The sequence below is a fragment of the Oncorhynchus masou genome, chromosome 6 (assembly GCF_036934945.1).
Source record: "Oncorhynchus masou masou isolate Uvic2021 chromosome 6, UVic_Omas_1.1, whole genome shotgun sequence".
Lineage (NCBI taxonomy): Eukaryota > Metazoa > Chordata > Actinopteri > Salmoniformes > Salmonidae > Oncorhynchus > Oncorhynchus masou.
This window is the reverse complement of record NC_088217.1, coordinates 5,132,510-5,151,217: the sequence shown is the minus strand read 5'-3', so window position 1 is coordinate 5,151,217 and position 18,708 is coordinate 5,132,510. Positions and strand designations below refer to the sequence as shown.

The following is an 18,708-nucleotide window of genomic DNA, read 5'->3' as shown; positions in this document are numbered from 1 at the left end:
TCTCTCTGTGCCAGTTCCTCTTGTTTTCCCCATTAGTCCCCAGTGTATTTATCCCTGTGTTTCCTGTCTCTCTGTGCCAGTTCCTCTTGTTTTCCCCATTAGTCCCGGTGTATTTATCCCTGTGTTTCCTGTCTCTCTGTGCCAGTTCCTCTTGTTTTCCCCATTAGACCCCGGTGTATTTATCCCTGTGTTTCCTGACTCTCTGTGCCAGTTCGTCTTGTTTTCCCCATTAGTCCCATTAGTGTATTTATCCCTGTGTTTCCTGTCTCTCTGTGCCAGTTCCTCTTGTTTTCCCCATTAGTCCCGGTGTATTTATCCCTGTGTTTCCTGTCTCTCTGTGCCAGTTCCTCTTGTTTTCCCCATTAGACCCCGGTGTATTTATCCCTGTGTTTCCTGACTCTCTGTGCCAGTTCGTCTTGTTTTCCCCATTAGTCCCATTAGTGTATTTATCCCTGTGTTTCCTGTCTCTCTGTGCCAGTTCCTCTTGTTTTCCCCATTAGTCCCCGATGTATTTATCCCTGTGTTTCCTGACTCTCTGTGCCAGTTCGTCTTGTTTTCCCCATTAGTCCCATTAGTGTATTTATCCCTGTGTTTCCTGTCTCTCTGTGCCAGTTCCTCTTGTTTCCCCATTAGTCCCCGGTGTATTTATCCCTGTGTTTCCTGTCTCTCTGTGCCAGTTCCTCTTGTTTTCCCCATTAGTCCCCGATGTATTTATCCCTGTGTTTCCTGCCTCTCTGTGCCAGTTCCTCTTGTTTTCCCCATTAGTCCCCGGTGTATTTATCCCTGTGTTTCCTGACTCTCTGTGCCAGTTCGTCTTGTTTTCCCCATTAGTCCCATTAGTGTATTTATCCCTGTGTTTCCTGCCTCTCTGTGCCAGTTCCTCTTGTTTTCCCCATTAGTCCCCGATGTATTTATACCTGTGTTTCCTGCCTCTCTGTGCCAGTTCCTCTTGTTTTCCCCATTAGACCCCGGTGTATTTATCCCTGTGTTTCCTGACTCTCTGTGCCAGTTCGTCTTGTTTTCCCCATTAGTCCCATTAGTGTATTTATCCCTGTGTTTCCTGTCTCTCTGTGCCAGTTCCTCTTGTTTTCCCCATTAGTCCCCGATGTATTTATCCCTGTGTTTCCTGTCTCTCTGTGCCAGTTCCTCTTGTTTTCCCCATTAGTCCCCGATGTATTTATCCCTGTGTTTCCTGCCTCTCTGTGCCAGTTCCTCTTGTTTTCCCCATTAGACCCCGGTGTATTTATCCCTGTGTTTCCTGACTCTCTGTGCCAGTTCGTCTTGTTTTCCCCATTAGTCCCATTAGTGTATTTATCCCTGTGTTTCCTGTCTCTCTGTGCCAGTTCCTCTTGTTTTCCCCATTAGTCCCCGATGTATTTATCCCTGTGTTTCCTGTCTCTCTGTGCCAGTTCCTCTTGTTTTCCCCATTAGTCCCCAATGTATTTATCCCTGTGTTTCCTGTCTCTCTGTGCCAGTTCGTCTTGTTTTCCCCATTAGTTCCGGTGTATTTATCCCTGTGTTTCCTGTCTCTCTGTGCCAGTTCCTCTTGTTTTCCCCATTAGTCCCCGATGTATTTATCCCTGTGTTTCCTGCCTCTCTGTGCCAGTTCCTCTTGTTTTCCCCATTAGTCCCCGATGTATTTATCCCTGTGTTTCCTGACTCTCTGTGCCAGTTCGTCTTGTTTTCCCCATTAGTCCCATTAGTGTATTTATCCCTGTGTTTCCTGCCTCTCTGTGCCAGTTCCTCTTGTTTTCCCCATTAGTCCCCGATGTATTTATACCTGTGTTTCCTGCCTCTCTGTGCCAGTTCCTCTTGTTTTCCCCATTAGACCCCGGTGTATTTATCAATGTGTTTCCTGACTCTCTGTGCCAGTTCGTCTTGTTTTCCCCATTAGTCCCATTAGTGTATTTATCCCTGTGTTTCCTGTCTCTCTGTGCCAGTTCCTCTTGTTTTCCCCATTAGTCCCCGATGTATTTATCCCTGTGTTTCCTGTCTCTCTGTGCCAGTTCCTCTTGTTTTCCCCATTAGTCCCCAATGTATTTATCCCTGTGTTTCCTGCCTCTCTGTGCCAGTTCCTCTTGTTTTCCCCATTAGACCCCGGTGTATTTATCCCTGTGTTTCCTGACTCTCTGTGCCAGTTCGTCTTGTTTTCCCCATTAGTCCCATTAGTGTATTTATCCCTGTGTTTCCTGTCTCTCTGTGCCAGTTCCTCTTGTTTTCCCCATTAGTCCCCGATGTATTTATCCCTGTGTTTCCTGTCTCTCTGTGCCAGTTCGTCTTGTTTTCCCCATTAGTCCCGGTGTATTTATCCCTGTGTTTCCTGTCTCTCTGTGCCAGTTCCTCTTGTTTTCCCCATTAGTCCCCGATGTATTTATCCCTGTGTTTCCTGTCTCTCTGTGCCAGTTCCTCTTGTTTTCCCCATTAGTCCCGGTGTATTTATCCCTGTGTTTCCTGTCTCTCTGTGCCAGTTCGTCTTGTTTTCCCCATTAGTCCCGGTGTATTTATCCCTGTGTTTCCTGTCTCTCTGTGCCAGTTCCTCTTGTTTTCCCCATTAGTCCCCGATGTATTTATCCCTGTGTTTCCTGTCTCTCTGTGCCAGTTCCTCTTGTTTTCCCCATTAGTCCCATTAGTGTATTTATCCCTGTGTTTCCTGTCTCTCTGTGCCAGTTCCTCTTGTTTTCCCCATTAGTCCCCGATGTATTTATCCCTGTGTTTCCTGTCTCTCTGTGCCAGTTCCTCTTGTTTTCCCCATTAGTCCCGGTGTATTTATCCCTGTGTTTCCTGTCTCTCTGTGCCAGTTCGTCTTGTTTTCCCCATTAGTTCCGGTGTATTTATCCCTGTGTTTCCTGCCTCTCTGTGCCAGTTCCTCTTGTTTTCCCCATTAGTCCCGGTGTATTTATCCCTGTGTTTCCTGCCTCGTCTTGTTTTGCCAAGTCAACCTGGCTCCTATTTTTCCCCAGTCTCTGTTTTTTTCCTAGCCCTCCTGGTTTTGACCCTTGCCTGTCCTGACGCCGAATCCACCTGCCTGACCACTCTGCCTGTTCTGACCTCAAGCCTGCCTATCTACTGGTACTGTTTGGAGTCTAACCTGGTTGATGAACTCTCGCCTGTCCCCGGCCTGTCTTTTGGTATTGTTTGGACTCTGACCTGGTTGATGAACTCTCGCCTGTCCTGACCTCGATCCTGCCTATCCACTGGTATTGTTTGGACTCTGACCTGGTTGATGAACTCTTGCCTGTCCCCGGCCTGTCTTTTGGTATTGTTTGGACTCTGACCTGGTTGATGAACTCTCGCCTGTCCTGACCTCGAGCCTGCCTATCCACTGGTATTGTTTGGACTCTGACCTGGTTGATGAACTCTCGCCTGTCCCCGGCCTGTCTTTTGGTATTGTTTGGACTCTGACCTGGTTGATGAACTCTCGCCTGTCCTGACCTCGAGCCTGCCTATCCACTGGTATTGTTTGGACTCTGACCTGGTTGATGAACTCTTGCCTGTCCCCGGCCTGTCTTTTGGTATTGTTTGGACTCTGACCTGGTTGATGAACTCTCGCCTGTCCTGACCTCGAGCCTGCCTATCCACTGGTATTGTTTGGACTCTGACCTGGTTGATGAACTCTCGCCTGTCCTGACCTCGAGCCTGCTTATCCACTGGTATTGTTTGGACTCTGACCTGGTTGATGAACTCTCGCCTGTCCCTGGCCTGTCTTTTGGTATTGTTTGGACTCTGACCTGGTTGATGAACTCTCGCCTGTCCTGACCTCGAGCCTGCTATCCACTGGTATTGTTTGGACTCTGACCTGGTTGATGAACTCTCGCCTGTCCTGACCTCGAGCCTGCCTATCCACTGGTACTGTTTGGACTCTGACCTGGTTGATGAACTCTCACCTGTCCCCGGCCTGTCTTTTGGTATTGTTTGGACTCTGACCTGGTTGATGAACTCTCGCCTGTCCCCGGCCTGTCTTTTGCCTACTCCTTTTGTTATAATAAATATCCTGTGTCTGCATTTGGGTCTACTTGGCCACTGTTAAAACTGTAACTTTTAAGCAGGTACAGCCTCAGTGTCCACAGTAAAACTGTAACTTTTAAGCAGGTACAGCCTCAGTGTTCACAGTAAAACTGTAACTTTTAAGCAGGTACAGCCTCAGTGTTCACAGTAAAACTGTAACTTTTAAGCAGGTACAGCCTCAGTGTTCACAGTAAAACTGTAACTTTTAAGCAGGTACAGCCTCAGTGTTCACAGTAAACGCGCGCTGGAAGTTGCACCGAGTTTTCAGCAGAGCTGATATTTGCTCAGTGCCGAAAACATTTGAGAGGGAACATTGGTTATTCCAGACCATTCTACACGTTTTAAAGTTTAAACAGTGTTTCTTGCTTCGCAAGCACACTAATGAACAAAGCCCCAAAACAAGGCCAAATCAGGTAGTTAAGCCCCCTCTTAAAAACAGCTTTCATGTCTTTTAAAATGCAGCGGTCGGGTCTGATATGCTAATCAAACCTAGGTCTTTTATTCTCTGAATCAAACTAAAGTCAACCTCATATTTTGTTCTTTGAAGCTTTTGAGGCTTTGAGGATGATGGTTTCAGGTTGTACACACACACACACACGCACGCACGCACGCACACACACACACACACACACACACACACACACACACACACACACACACACACACACACACACACACACACACACACACACACACACACACACAATCGTACATGCACACTCCAGCCATAGGTTTCCGATTGTATACTCCTCAGTCCTGTCCACATCTCAGTCCTGTCCACATCTCAGTCCTGTCCACATCTCAGTCCTGTCCACATCTCAGTCCTGTCCACATCTCAGTCCTGTCCACATCTCAGTCCTGTCCACATCGTGTCAGAAACAGACTGGAAAACTGTATTTTATTTTTATTTCACCTTTATTTAACCAGGTTGGCCAGTTGAGAACACCTTTATTTAACCAGGTAGGCCAGTTGAGAACACCTTTATTTTACCAGGTCGGCCAGTTGAGAACACCTTTATTTAACCAGGTAGGCCAGTTGAGAACACCTTTATTTAACCAGGTAGGCCGGTTATGAAAAAACCTTTATTTAACCAGGTAGGCTAGTTGAGAACACCTTTATTTAACCAGGTCGGCCAGTTGAGAACACCTTTATTTAACCAGGTAGGCCAGTTGAGAACACCTTTATTTAACCAGGTAGGCCAGTTGAGAACACCTTTATTTAACCAGGTAGGCCAGTTGAGAACACCTTTATTTAACCAGGTAGGCCAGTTGAGAACACCTTTATTTAACCAGGTAGGCCAGTTGAGAACACCTTTATTTAACCAGGTAGGCCAGTTGAGAACACCTTTATTTAACCAGGTAGGCTAGTTGAGAACACCTTTATTTAACCAGGTCGGCCAGTTGAGAACACCTTTATTTAACCAGGTAGGCCAGTTGAGAACACCTTTATTTAACCAGGTAGGCCAGTTGAGAACACCTTTATTTAACCAGGTAGGCCAGTTGAGAACACCTTTATTTAACCAGGTAGGCTAGTTGAGAACACCTTTATTTAACCAGGTCGGCCAGTTGAGAACACCTTTATTTAACCAGGCAGGCCAGTTGAGAACACCTTTATTTAACCAGGTAGGCCAGTTGAGAACACCTTTATTTAACCAGGTAGGCCAGTTGAGAACACCTTTATTTAACCAGGTAGGCCAGTTGAGAACAAGTTCTCATTTAAAATGGGGCCGGTTAATCTTTAGCTCATAGGGTCTTTCTAAATTGGGTTATTTGGGGGGTGAAATTACCATTATATTGAAATATTAGCTCAATTTCTGGTCCCAGTCCCATCTACTGAAAAGTCAGGTTGTCTCTAGCCTGTTTCTGCTGTCTTCATCCTCTAGCCTGGTCCCAGATCTGTTTGTATTGTCTTCATCCTCTAGCCTGGTCCCAGATCAGTTTGTATTGTCTTCATCCTCTAGCCTGGTCCCAGATCTGTTTGTATTGTCTTCATCCTCTAGCCTGGTCCCAGATCTGTTTGTACTGTCTTCATCCTCTAGCCTGGTCCCAGATCTGTTTGTACTGTCTTCATCCTCTAGCCTGGTCCCAGATCTGTTTGTATTGTCTTCATCCTCTAGCCTGGTCCCAGATCTGTTTGTACTGTCTTCATCCTCTAGCCTGGTCCCAGATCTGTTTGTTGTCGGAGTCGGTACAGCCACCCGGTTTCTTCACGCATCGCGCCGACAGAAACAAACATCTCTCTGGTAAGAGGAAGGGCGGGGGTGTATGCCTTATGATTAACGAGTCGTGGTGTGATCATAACAACATACAGGAACTCAAGTCCTTTTGTTCACCTGACTTAGAATTCCTCACAATCAAATGCCAACCGCATTATCTACCAAGAGAATTCTCTTCGATTATAATCACAGCCGTGTACATCCTCCCCCAAGCAGACGCATCGACGGCTCTGAAAGAACTTTATTGCCTCTCTACTGTATATAGCCTCTCTACTGTATATAGCCTCTACTGTATATAGCCTCTCTACTGTATATAGCCTCTACTGTATATAGCCTCTCTACTGTATATAACCTCTCTCCTGTATACAGCCTCTCTACTGTATATAGCCTCTCTACTGTATGTAGCCTCTCTACTGTATATAGCCGCTCTACTGTATATAGCCTCTCTACTGTATATAGCCTCTCTACTGTATATAGCCTCTCCACTGTATATAGCCTCTCTACTGTATATAGCCTCTCTACCGTATATAGCCTCTCTACTGTATATATCCTCTCTACTGTATATAACCTCTCTACTGTTTATAACCTCTCTACTGTATATAGCCTCTCTACTGTATATAGCTTCTCCACTGTATATAGCCTCTATTGTATATAGCCTCTCTACTGTATAAAGCCCCTCTACTGTATATAACCTTTCTACTTCTATAGCCTCTCTACTGTATATAGCCTCTACTGTATGTAGCCTCTCTACTGTATATAGCCTCTCTACTGTATATAGCCCCTCTACTGTATATAACCTCTCTACTTCTATAGCCTCTCTACTGTATATAGCCTCTACTGTATTTAGCCTCTCTACTGTATATAGCCTCTCTACTGTATATAGCCTCTACTGTATATAGCCTCTCTACTGTATATAGCCTCTACTGTATATAACCTCTCTACTGTATATAGCCTCTACTGTATATAGCCTCTCTACTGTATATAGCCTCTCTACTGTATATAGCCTCCCTACTGTATATAGCCTCTCTACTGTATATAGCCTCTATACTGTATATAGCCTCTATACTGTATATAGCCTCTCTACTGTATATAGCCTCCCTACTGTATATAGCCTCTCTACTGTTATAGCCTCTCTACTGTATATAGCCACTCTACTGTATATAGCCTCTCTACTGTATATAGCCTCTCTACTGTATATAGCCTCTCTACTGTATATAGCCTCTCTACTGTATATAGCCTCCCTACTGTATATAGCCTCTCTACTGTATATAGCCTCTCTACTGTATATAGCCTCTCTACTGTATATAGCCTCTCTACTGTATATAGCCTCTCTACTGTATATAGCCTCCCTACTGTATATAGCCTCTCTACTGTATATAGCCTCTCTACTGTATATAGCCTCTCTACTGTATATAGCCTCTCTACTGTATATAGCCTCTACTGTATATAGCCTCTCTACTGTATATAGCCTCTACTGCATATAGCCTCTCTACTGTATATAGCCTCTCTACTGTATATAGCCTCTCTACTGTATATAGCCTCTCTACTGTATATAGCTTCTCTACTGTATATAGCCTCTCTACTGTATATAGCCTCTCTACTGTATGTAGCCTCTCTCCTGTATACAGCCTCTCTACTGTATATAGCCTCTCTACTGTATGTAGCCTCTCTACTGTATATAGCCGCTCTACTGTATATAGCCTCTCTACTGTATATAGCCTCTCTACTGTATATAGCCTCTCTACTGTATATAGCCTCTCTACTGTATATAGCCTCTCTACTGTATATAGCCTCTCTACTGTATATAGCTTCTCCACTGTATATAGCCTCTATTGTATATAGCCTCTCTACTGTATATAGCCCCTCTACTGTATATAACCTTTCTACTTCTATAGCCTCTCTACTGTATATAGCCTCTACTGTATGTAGCCTCTCTACTGTATATAGCCTCTCTACTGTATATAGCCCCTCTACTGTATATAACCTCTCTACTTCTATAGCCTCTCTACTGTATATAGCCTCTACTGTATTTAGCCTCTCTACTGTATATAGCCTCTCTACTGTATATAGCCTCTACTGTATATAGCCTCTACTGTATATAACCTCTCTACTGTATATAGCCTCTACTGTATATAGCCTCTCTACTGTATATAACCTCTCTACTGTATATAGCCTCCCTACTCTATATAGCCTCTACTGTATATAGCCTCTATACTGTATATAGCCTCTCTACTGTATATAGCCTCCCTACTGTATATAGCCTCCCTACTGTTATAGCCTCTCTACTGTATATAGCCTCTCTACTGTATATAGCCTCTCTACTGTATATAGCCTCTCTACTGTATATAGCCTCTCTACTGTATATAGCCTCTCTACTGTATATAGCCTCCCTACTGTATATAGCCTCTCTACTGTATATAGCCTCTCTACTGTATATAGCCTCTCTACTGTATATAGCCTCTACTGTATATAGCCTCTCTACTGTATATAGCCTCTACTGTATATAGCCTCTCTACTGTATATAGCCTCTACTGTATATAGCCTCTACTGTATATAGCCTCTACTGTATATAGCCTCTCTACTGTATATAGCCTCTCTACTGTATATAGCCTCTCTACTGTATATAGCCTCTCTACTCTATGTAGCCTCTCTACTGTATATAGCCTCTACTGTATATAGCCTCTCTACTGTATATAGCCTCTCTACTGTATATAGCCTCTACTGTATATAGCCTCTCTACTGTATATAGCCTCTCTACTGTATATAGCCCCTCTACTGTATATAGCCTCTCTACTGTATATAGCCTCTCTACTGTATATAGCCTCTCTACTGTATATAGCCTCTCTACTGTATATAGCTCTCTACTGTATATAGCCTCCCTACTGTATATAGCCTCTCTACTGTATATAGCCTCTCTACTGTATATAGCCTCTCTACTGTATATAGCCTCTCTACTGTATATAGCCTCCCTACTGTATATAGCCTCTCTACTGTATATAGCCTCTCTACTGTATATAGCCTCTCTACTGTATATAGCCTCTACTGTATATAGCCTCTCTACTGTATATGGCCTCTACTGTATATAGCCTCTCTACTGTATATAGCCTCTACTGTATATAGCCTCTACTGTATATAGCCTCTCTACTGTATATAGCCTCTCTACTGTATATAGCCTCTCTACTGTATATAGCCTCTCTACTCTATGTAGCCTCTCTACTGTATATAGCCTCTACTGTATATAGCCTCTCTACTGTATATAGCCTCTCTACTGTATATAGCCTCTACTGTATATAGCCTCTCTACTGTATATAGCCTCTCTACTGTATATAGCCCCTCTACTGTATATAGCCTCTCTACTGTATATAGCCTCTCTACTGTATATAGCCTCTCTACTGTATATAGCCTCTCTACTGTATATAGCCTCTCTACTGTATATAGTCTCTCTACTGTATATAGCCTCTCTACTGTATATAGCCTCTACTGTATATAGCCTCTCTACTGTATATAGCCTCTCTACTGTATATAGCCTCTCTACTGTATATAGCCTCTCTACTGTATATAGCCTCTCTACTGTATATAGCCTCTCTACTGTATATAGCCTCTCTACTGTATATAGTCTGTCTTTTTACTGTTGTTTTATTTCTTTACTGACCTATTGTTCACCTAACACCTTTTTTGCACTGTTGGTTAGAGCCTGACCGAATACAAACAGTGTCGCTATTCCCTTTGCATGGCGATCAAACAAGCTAAGCATTTAGAGACAAAGTGGAGTCGCAATTCAACGGCTCAGACACAGGGTCTACAGACAATCACAGCCACGTCGCGGACACCGACGTCTTGCTCCCAGACAAACTAAGTAACTTCTTTGCTCACTTTGAGGACAATACAGTGCCACTGACACGGCCCGCTACCCAAACTTGCGGGCTCTCCTTCACCGCAGCCAATGTGAGTAAAACGTTTAAACGTGTTAGATTAACTCGTTGGTTATTACTGCACGGTCAGAACTAGAAGCACAAGCATTTCTCTGCACTCACAGTAACATCTGCTAACCATGTGTATATGACCAATACAATTTGATTTGATTTGATTATGCGACTGCAATCTGCAGACTCGGGATCAGTAACTGATTCAATCTGAACGCCTGTGACGTCTGAGAGGAGGCACAGACCGAAGTGAGGCACAGACCGAAGTGAGGCACAGACCGAAGTGAGGCACAGACCAAAGTGAGGCACAGACCGAAGTGAGGCACAGACCGAAGTGAGGCACAGACCGAAGTGAGGCACAGACCGAAGTGAGGCACAGACCGAAGTGAGGCACAGACCGAAGTGAGGCACAGACCAAAGTGAGGCACAGACCGAAGTGAGGAACAGACCAAAGTGAGGCACAGACCGAAGTGAGGCACAGACCGAAGTGAGGCACAGACCAAAGTGAGGCACAGACCGAAGTGAGGCACAGACCGAAGTGAGGCACAGACCGAAGTGAAGCACAGACCGAAGTGAGGCACAGACCGAAGTGAGGCACAGACCGAAGTGAGGCACAGACCGAAGTGAGGCACAGACCGAAGTGAGGCACAGACCGAAGTGAGGCACAGACCGAAGTGAGGCACAGACCGAAGTGAGGCACAGACCGAAGTGAGGCACAGACCGAAGTGAAGCACAGACCAAAGTGAGGCACAGACATGACTCATCTTCCTTCAGAGGCAGACATTGTCACTGACTGAAAACTATAGACAACGTGTTGTGTGTCAAGACAACACGTGAGGACAGACCAGACAGCCAATATGGGCCCTGCTTCGGGGGGGGGGGGTCTAACATTTATTTCACCACTGTTTTCAGACTATATATATATATATATTGCTATCCCATGTTCAGGTGTGTATATTGTATGCAGATGCTTTATCAGCTTACTGTTATAACCTTGTCTCCCTTTTTACCGTAGATGTTATGTTTTACTTAAGTTACTTAAGTTAATACAACAAATCAGTCCAACGTTTTTTTATGTGAGACGTAAAGCCCAAATGTCTGACAGACCTATTGGATCTGGGGCCTGGTCAAATGATACCCTATTCCCTATGGGCCCTGGTCAAATGGTACCCTATTCCCTCTGGGCCCTGGTCAAATGGTACCCTATTCCCTCTGGGCCCTGGTCAAATGGTACCCTATTCCCTCTGGGCCCTGGTCAAATGGAACCCTATTCCCTATGGGCCCTGGTCAAATGGAACCCTAGTCCCTATGGGCCCTTGTCAAAAGTAGTGCACTACATAGAAAATAGCATGCTATTTGTGACACAGCCTTAATGTCCTGTCCTCCTTTCCTGTAACTCCCTGTCGAATCCACAGTGTTCCTTACAACAGCCCAGGTAGAGAGTTGATGAATGGCCTTCACCTAAAGGTTTCTTCTCTGGTGAAAACTTTATTAACCCCCCCCCCCCCAGATCTCCTTGGCTCATACCCAGATCTTCCTTAGATTTTGAGGAGCGTGCTTAGGTGTGTGTGTGTGTGTGTGTGTGTGTGTGTGTGTGTGTGTGTGTGTGTGTGTGTGTGTGTGTGTGTGTGTGTGTGTGTGTGTGTGTCTGCCTGCATACTGTATGTGTGTTAACATATGTGTCTGAGTGCGTGAGTACGTATGTGTGTGTGTGTGTGTGTGTGTGTGTGTGTGTGTGTGTGTGTGTGTGTGTGTGTGTGTGTGTGTGTGTGTGTGTGTGTGTGTGTGTGTGTGTGTGTGTGTGTGTGTGTGTGTGCATGAGTGCAAGTGTCGTCTGCGTGTCAGTACTCACACTCTCCACTGTCCCCTCCCGGAGGCTGATAGAAGGACAGTCCCAGAGAGATCAGGGCAGCCACCTCCAAGATGATCAGAGTCACGTCCTGCAGGGCCTCCCATACTAACTGGAGGAAGGTCTTTGGCTTCTTGGGAGGTATTAGGTTTTCCCCATACACTTCTTTCCTCTTATCGAGGTCGGTTGCATCTCCTGTTAAGCCTGGTTGGAGAGAGAATTAATTAACAATTGAATTAAATGTAACTTTTGTACACATCACATCTACATGTGTAAAACATCATATCTCTCTCTCGCTCTCATAGAAAAAGATACAAATGATCATACACACATGACAATATACTGTCTGGTTTTCCTTTTTCCTCTGTCTCCTCCACACACACTCTACTAGAGAACACACACAAACCAGCCATCCACTTCTACACACAAACCACCCATACACCAACCACCCGTACACCAACCACCCGTACACCAACCACCCGTACACCAACCACCCGTACACCAACCACCCGTACACCAACCACCCGTACACCAACCACCCGTACACCAACCACCCGTACACCAACCACCCATACACCAACCACCCATACACCAACCACACATAAACCAACTAACCACCCATACGCCAACCACCCATACACCAACCAACCATACACCAACCACCCATACACCAACCACACATACACCAACCACACATAAACCAACCAACCACCCACACACACACCAACCACCCACACACCAACCACCCATACACCAGCCACCCACACACCAACCACCCACATATCAACTACCCACACACAAACCACCCACACACCAACCACCCATACACCAACCAACCACCCACACACCAACCACCTGTACACCAGCCACCCACACACCAGCCACCCACACACCAACCACCCACACACTAACCACCCACACACCAACCATCCACACACCAACCACCCATACACCAACCACCCACACACCAACCACCCACACATCAACCACCCATACACCAACCACCCACCCACACACCAACCACCCACACACTAACCACCCATACACCAGCCACCCAGCCACCCACACATCAACCACCCATACACCATCCACCCACACACCAACCACCCACACACCAACCACCTGTACACCAGCCACCCACACACCAGCCACCCACACACCAACCACCCACGCACCAACCACACATACACCAACCACACCTAAACCAACCACCCACCCACACACCAACCACCCATACACCAGCAACCCATACACCAGCCACCCACACACCAACCACCCACACACCAACCACCCACACACCAACCACCTGTACAGCCACCCACACACCAGCCACCCACACACCAACCACCCACACACCAACCACCCATACACCAACCACCCATACACCAGCCACCCACACACCAACCACCCACACACCAACCACCCACACACTAACCACCCATACACCAGCCACCCAGCCACCCACACACCAACCAACCACCCATACACCAACCACCCACACACCAACCACCCATACACCAACCACCCACACACTAACCACCCACACACTAACCACCCACACACCAACCACCCGTACACCAGCCACCCACACACTAACCACCCACACACCAACCACCCATACACCACCCACCCATATACTGTCAATATCACAAAGACTGAAGTTATAACCAGTTTTAGGAGGGCATGTGATTTTTTGAATGGTTTCTCCCGTTGCCCCTCCTACTCTATCAGGAGGGCCTGCTCTGCTCCTTCTCCAACAGTAGGGCCTGCTCCCCTCCTTCTCCATCAGTAGGGCCTGCTCCCCTCCTTCTCCATCAGTAGGGCCTGCTCCCCTCCTTCTCCATCAGTAGGGCCTGCTCCCCTCCTTCTCCATCAGTAGGGCCTGCTCTGCTCCTTCTCCATCAGTAGGGCCTGCTCCTCTCCTTCTCCGCTCCAACAGGTTTTCATCAAGGATCTGTCTGTACTTTGCTCTGTTTATCTTTCCCTCGATCCTGACTGGTCTCCCAATTCCTGCCATTGAAAAACATCCCCACCACAAATCTGGGATCCGGCTGGGCCACTCAAGGAGATTCAGAGACTAGTCCCGAAGTCACACCTGCATTGTCTTGGCTGTGTACTTAGAGTTGTTGTCTTGTTGGAAAGGGAACCTTCGCCCCAGTCTGAGGTCCTGAGTGCTCTGAAGCAGGGTTTCATCAAGGATCTCTCTGTACTTTGCTTCGTTCATCTTTCCCTCGATCCGGACTAGTCTCCAAGTCCCTGCCACTGAAAAACATCCTCACAGCATGATGCTGCCACCACCATGCTTCACCGTATTGATGGTGCCAGGTTTCCTCCAGACGTGACGCTTGGCATTCAGGCCAAAGAGTTCAATCATCAGACCAGAGAATCTTGTTTCTCATGGTCTGAGAGTCTTTAGGTGCCTTTCGGCAAAATCCAAGCAGGCGGTCATGCGCCTTTTACTGAGGAGTGGCTTCCGTCTGGCCACTCTACCATAAAGGCCTGATTGCTGCAACGCAGCAGAGATGGTTGGTCTTCTGTAAATTTCTCCCATCTCCACAGAGGAACTTTGGAGCTCTGTCAGAGTGACCATCGGCGTCAGCTCTAGGAAGAGTCTTGGTGGTTCCAAACTTCTTCCATTTAAGAATGATGGAGGCCACTGTGTTCTTGGGGACCTTCAATGCTGCAGACATTTTTTGGTACCCTTTATATAGACAGGTGTGTGCCTTTCCAAATCATGTCCATTAGTAATAGACATAGAGATAGAGATAGTGATAGAGAAAGTGATAGTGATAGAGATATAGATATTGATAGTGATAGAGAAAGTGATAGTGATAGATATATTGATTTCACTCTTTCTCGACTAGTGATATTGATAGAGATAGTGATAGAGAAAGTGACAGTGATAAAGAAAATGATAGTAATGTAGATATAGATTGTGATAGAGATATAGATGGTGAAAGTGATAAGGAGATAGTGACAAGGATAAAGAAAGTGATAGTATAGAGATAGAGAGTGATAGTGAAAGTGATAGAGATAGTGATAATGATAGAACTATAGATAGCGATAGTGATAGAGATAGTGACAATGATAGAACTATAGATAGTGATAGAGATAGTGATATAGATAGTGATAATGACAGAACTATAGATAGTAAAAGAGATAGTGATAATGATAGAACTAGTGATAGTGATAGAGAAAGTGATAATGATAGAACTATAGATAGTGGTAGAGATAGAGATAATGATAGAACTATAGATAGTGATAGAGATAGTGATAATGACAGAACTATAGATAGTGATAGAGATAGTGATAATGATAGAACTATAGATAGTGATAGAGATAGTGATAATGATAGAACTATAGATAGTGATAGAGATAGTGATAATGATAGAACTATAGCTAGTGATATAGAGCTAGATAGTGATAGAGATAATGATAGAACTATAGATAGTGATTAGTGAAAATGATAGAACTATAGATAATGATAGAGATAGTGATAATGATAGAACTATATATAGTGATAGAGATAGTGACAAGGATAAAGAAAGTGATAGTATAGAGATAGAGTGACAGAGATAGCGATAGTGATAATGATAGAACTGTAGATAGCGATAGAGGTAGTGATAGAGATAGTGACGATGATAGAACTATAGATATTGATAGAGAGAGAGATAGTGATATAGATAGTGATAATGACATAACTATAAATAGTGATAGAGATAGTAAAAGAGATAGTGATAATGATAGAACTATAGATAGTGATAGAGATAGTGATAGAGATATTGATAATGATAGAACTATAGATAGTGATTAGTGGAAATGATAGAACTATGGATAGTGATAGAGATAGTGATAATGATAGAACTATAGATAGTGATATAGATAGTGATAATGATAGAACTATATATAGTGATAGAGATAGTGATAAAGATAGAACTATAGATAGTGATAGAGACAGTAAAAGAGAGTGATAATGATATAACTATAGATAGTGATAGAGATTGAGATAGAACTAGAGATAGTGATAGAGATAGTGATAGAGATAGTGATAATGATAGAACTATCGATAGTGATAGAGAAAGTGATAATGATAGAACTATAGATAGTGGTAGAGATAGAGATAATGATAGAACTATAGATAGTGATAGAGATAGTGATAATGATAGAACTGTAGATAGTGATAGAGATAGTGACAATGACAGAACTATATATGGTGATAGAGATATAGATAGTGATAATGACAGAACTATAGTTAGTGATAGTGATAATGATATAACTATAGATAGTGATAGAGATTGAGATAGTGATAGAGAAAGTGATAATGAGAGAACTATAGATAGTGGTAGAGATAGTGATAGAACTATAGATAGTGATAGATATAATGACAATGATAGATCTATAGATAGTGATAATGATAAAACTATAGATAGTGGTAGAGATAGAGATAATGATATAACTATAGATAGTGATAGAGATAGTGATAATGATAGAATTATAGATAGTGATAGAGATAGTGATAATGATATAACTATAGATAGTGATAGAGATAGTGATAATGATAGAACTATAGCTAGTGATAGAGATAGTGATAATGATAGAACTATAGTTAGTGATATAGATAGTGATAGAGATAGAACTATAGATAGTGATTAGTGAAAATGATAGAACTATAGATAGTGATAGAGATAGTGATAAAGATAGGACTATAGATAGTGATAGAGATAGTGATAATGATATAACTATAGATAGAGATAGTGATAATGATATAACTATAGAGAGTGATAGAGAAAGAGATAGTGATAGAGATAGTGGTAATGATAGAACTATAGACAGTGATAGAGATAGTGGTAATGATAGAACTATAGACAGTGATAGAGAAAGTGATAATGATAGAACTATGGATAGTGGTAGAGATAGAGATAATGATAGAACTATAGATAGTGATAGAGATAATGATAGAACTATAGATAGTGATAGAGAAAGTGATAATGATAGAACTATAGATAGTGATAGAATCATCAAGGATCTCTCTGTACCTACCAAAAAACAATTAGGCAACAACAAATTCAATCCCTTTTAGACAATTTGCTGGGTAAAACGTTCCACTGTAATAGTGAAGGTGTAAACTTGGCAGTAGCAAATCTTAACAGTATATTTGACCTCTCAGCTTCCCTATCAATTCTAAAAATCTCAAATAGAAAACCGAAGAAAATTAACAATAATGACAAATGGTTTGATGAAGAATGCAAAAATCTAAGAAAGAAATTGAGAAACCTGTCCAACCAAAAACATAGAGACCAGGAAAACCTGAGTCTACGCCTTCACTATGGTGAATCACTAAAACAATACAGAAATACACTACAGAAAAAGAAGGAACAGCATGTCAGAAATCAGCTCAATGCAATTGAAGAATCCATAGACTCTAACCACTTCTGGGAAAATTGGAAAACACTAAACAAACAACAACACAAATAATTATTTATCCAAAATGGAGATGTATGGGTAAACCACTTCTCCAATCTTTTTGGCTCTATAACAAAGAATAAAGAGCAAAAACATATACATGATCAAATACAAATCTTGGAATCAACTATTAAAGACTACCAGAACCCACTGGATTCTCCAATTACATTGAATGAGTTACAGGACAAAATAAAAACCCTCCAACCCAAAAAGGCCTGTGGTGTTGATGGTATCCTCAATGAAATGATCAAATATACAGACAACAAATTCCAATTGGCTATACTAAAACTCTTTAACATCAGCTCTGGCATCTTCCCCAATATTTGGAACAAAGGACTGATCACCCCAATGCACAAAAGTAGAGACAAATTTGACCCCAATAACTACCGTGGAATATGCGTCAACAGCAACCTTGGGAAAATCCTCTGCATTATCAATAACAGCAGACTCCTACATTTCCTCAGTGAAAACAATGTACTGAGCAAATGTCAAATTGGCTTTTTACCACATTACCGTACAACAGACCATGTATTCACCCTGCACACCCTAATTGACAGCCCTACAGAGCCCCAGGACAACAGCACAATTAGACCCAACCAAATCATGAGAAAACAAAAAGATAATTACTCGACACATTGGAAAGAATTAACAAAAAAACAGAGCAAACTAGAATGCTATTTGGCCCTACACAGAGAGTACACAGTGGCAGAATACCTGACCACTGTGACTGACCCAAACTTAAGGAAAGCTTTGACTATGTACAGACTCAGTGAGCATAGCCTTGCTATTGAGAAAGGCCGCCGTAGGCAGACATGGCTCTCAAGAGAAGACAGGCTATGTGCTCACTGCCCACAAAATGAGGTGGAAACTGAGCTGCACTTCCCAACCTCCTGTCCAATGTATGACCATATTAGAGAGACATATTTCCCTCAGATTACACAGATCCACAAAGAATTCGAAAACAAATCCAATTTTGAAAAACTCCCATATCTACTGGGTGAAATTCCACAGTGTGCCATCAGAGCAGCAAGATTTGTGACCTGTTGCCATGAGAAAAGGGCAACCAGTGAAGAAAATAAATAAAAATATATCCCATTTAGCAGAACAAACACCATTGTAAATACAACCCATATTTACGCTTATTTATTTTCCCTTGTGTCCTTTAACCATTTGTACATGGTTAAAACACTGTATATAGATAATATGACATTTGTAATGTCTTTATTGTTTTGAAACTTCTGTATGTGTAATGT

The 18,708-nt window shown here is 43.4% G+C and overlaps 1 protein-coding gene across 10 annotated transcripts in view; it reads right to left on the bottom strand.

The window, feature by feature from the left end:
* Nucleotides 1–18,708, bottom strand: part of atp2b2 (ATPase plasma membrane Ca2+ transporting 2) — a 215,511-nt gene that overhangs the window by 145,159 nt on the left and 51,644 nt on the right. For all 10 annotated transcript variants that reach the window (XM_064967444.1, XM_064967442.1, XM_064967440.1 and 7 more), the window contains exon 2: nucleotides 11,996–12,196. In XM_064967444.1, coding sequence (XP_064823516.1) covers nucleotides 11,996–12,196 — 201 coding nt within the window. The remainder of the gene's footprint in view (nucleotides 1–11,995; nucleotides 12,197–18,708) is intronic.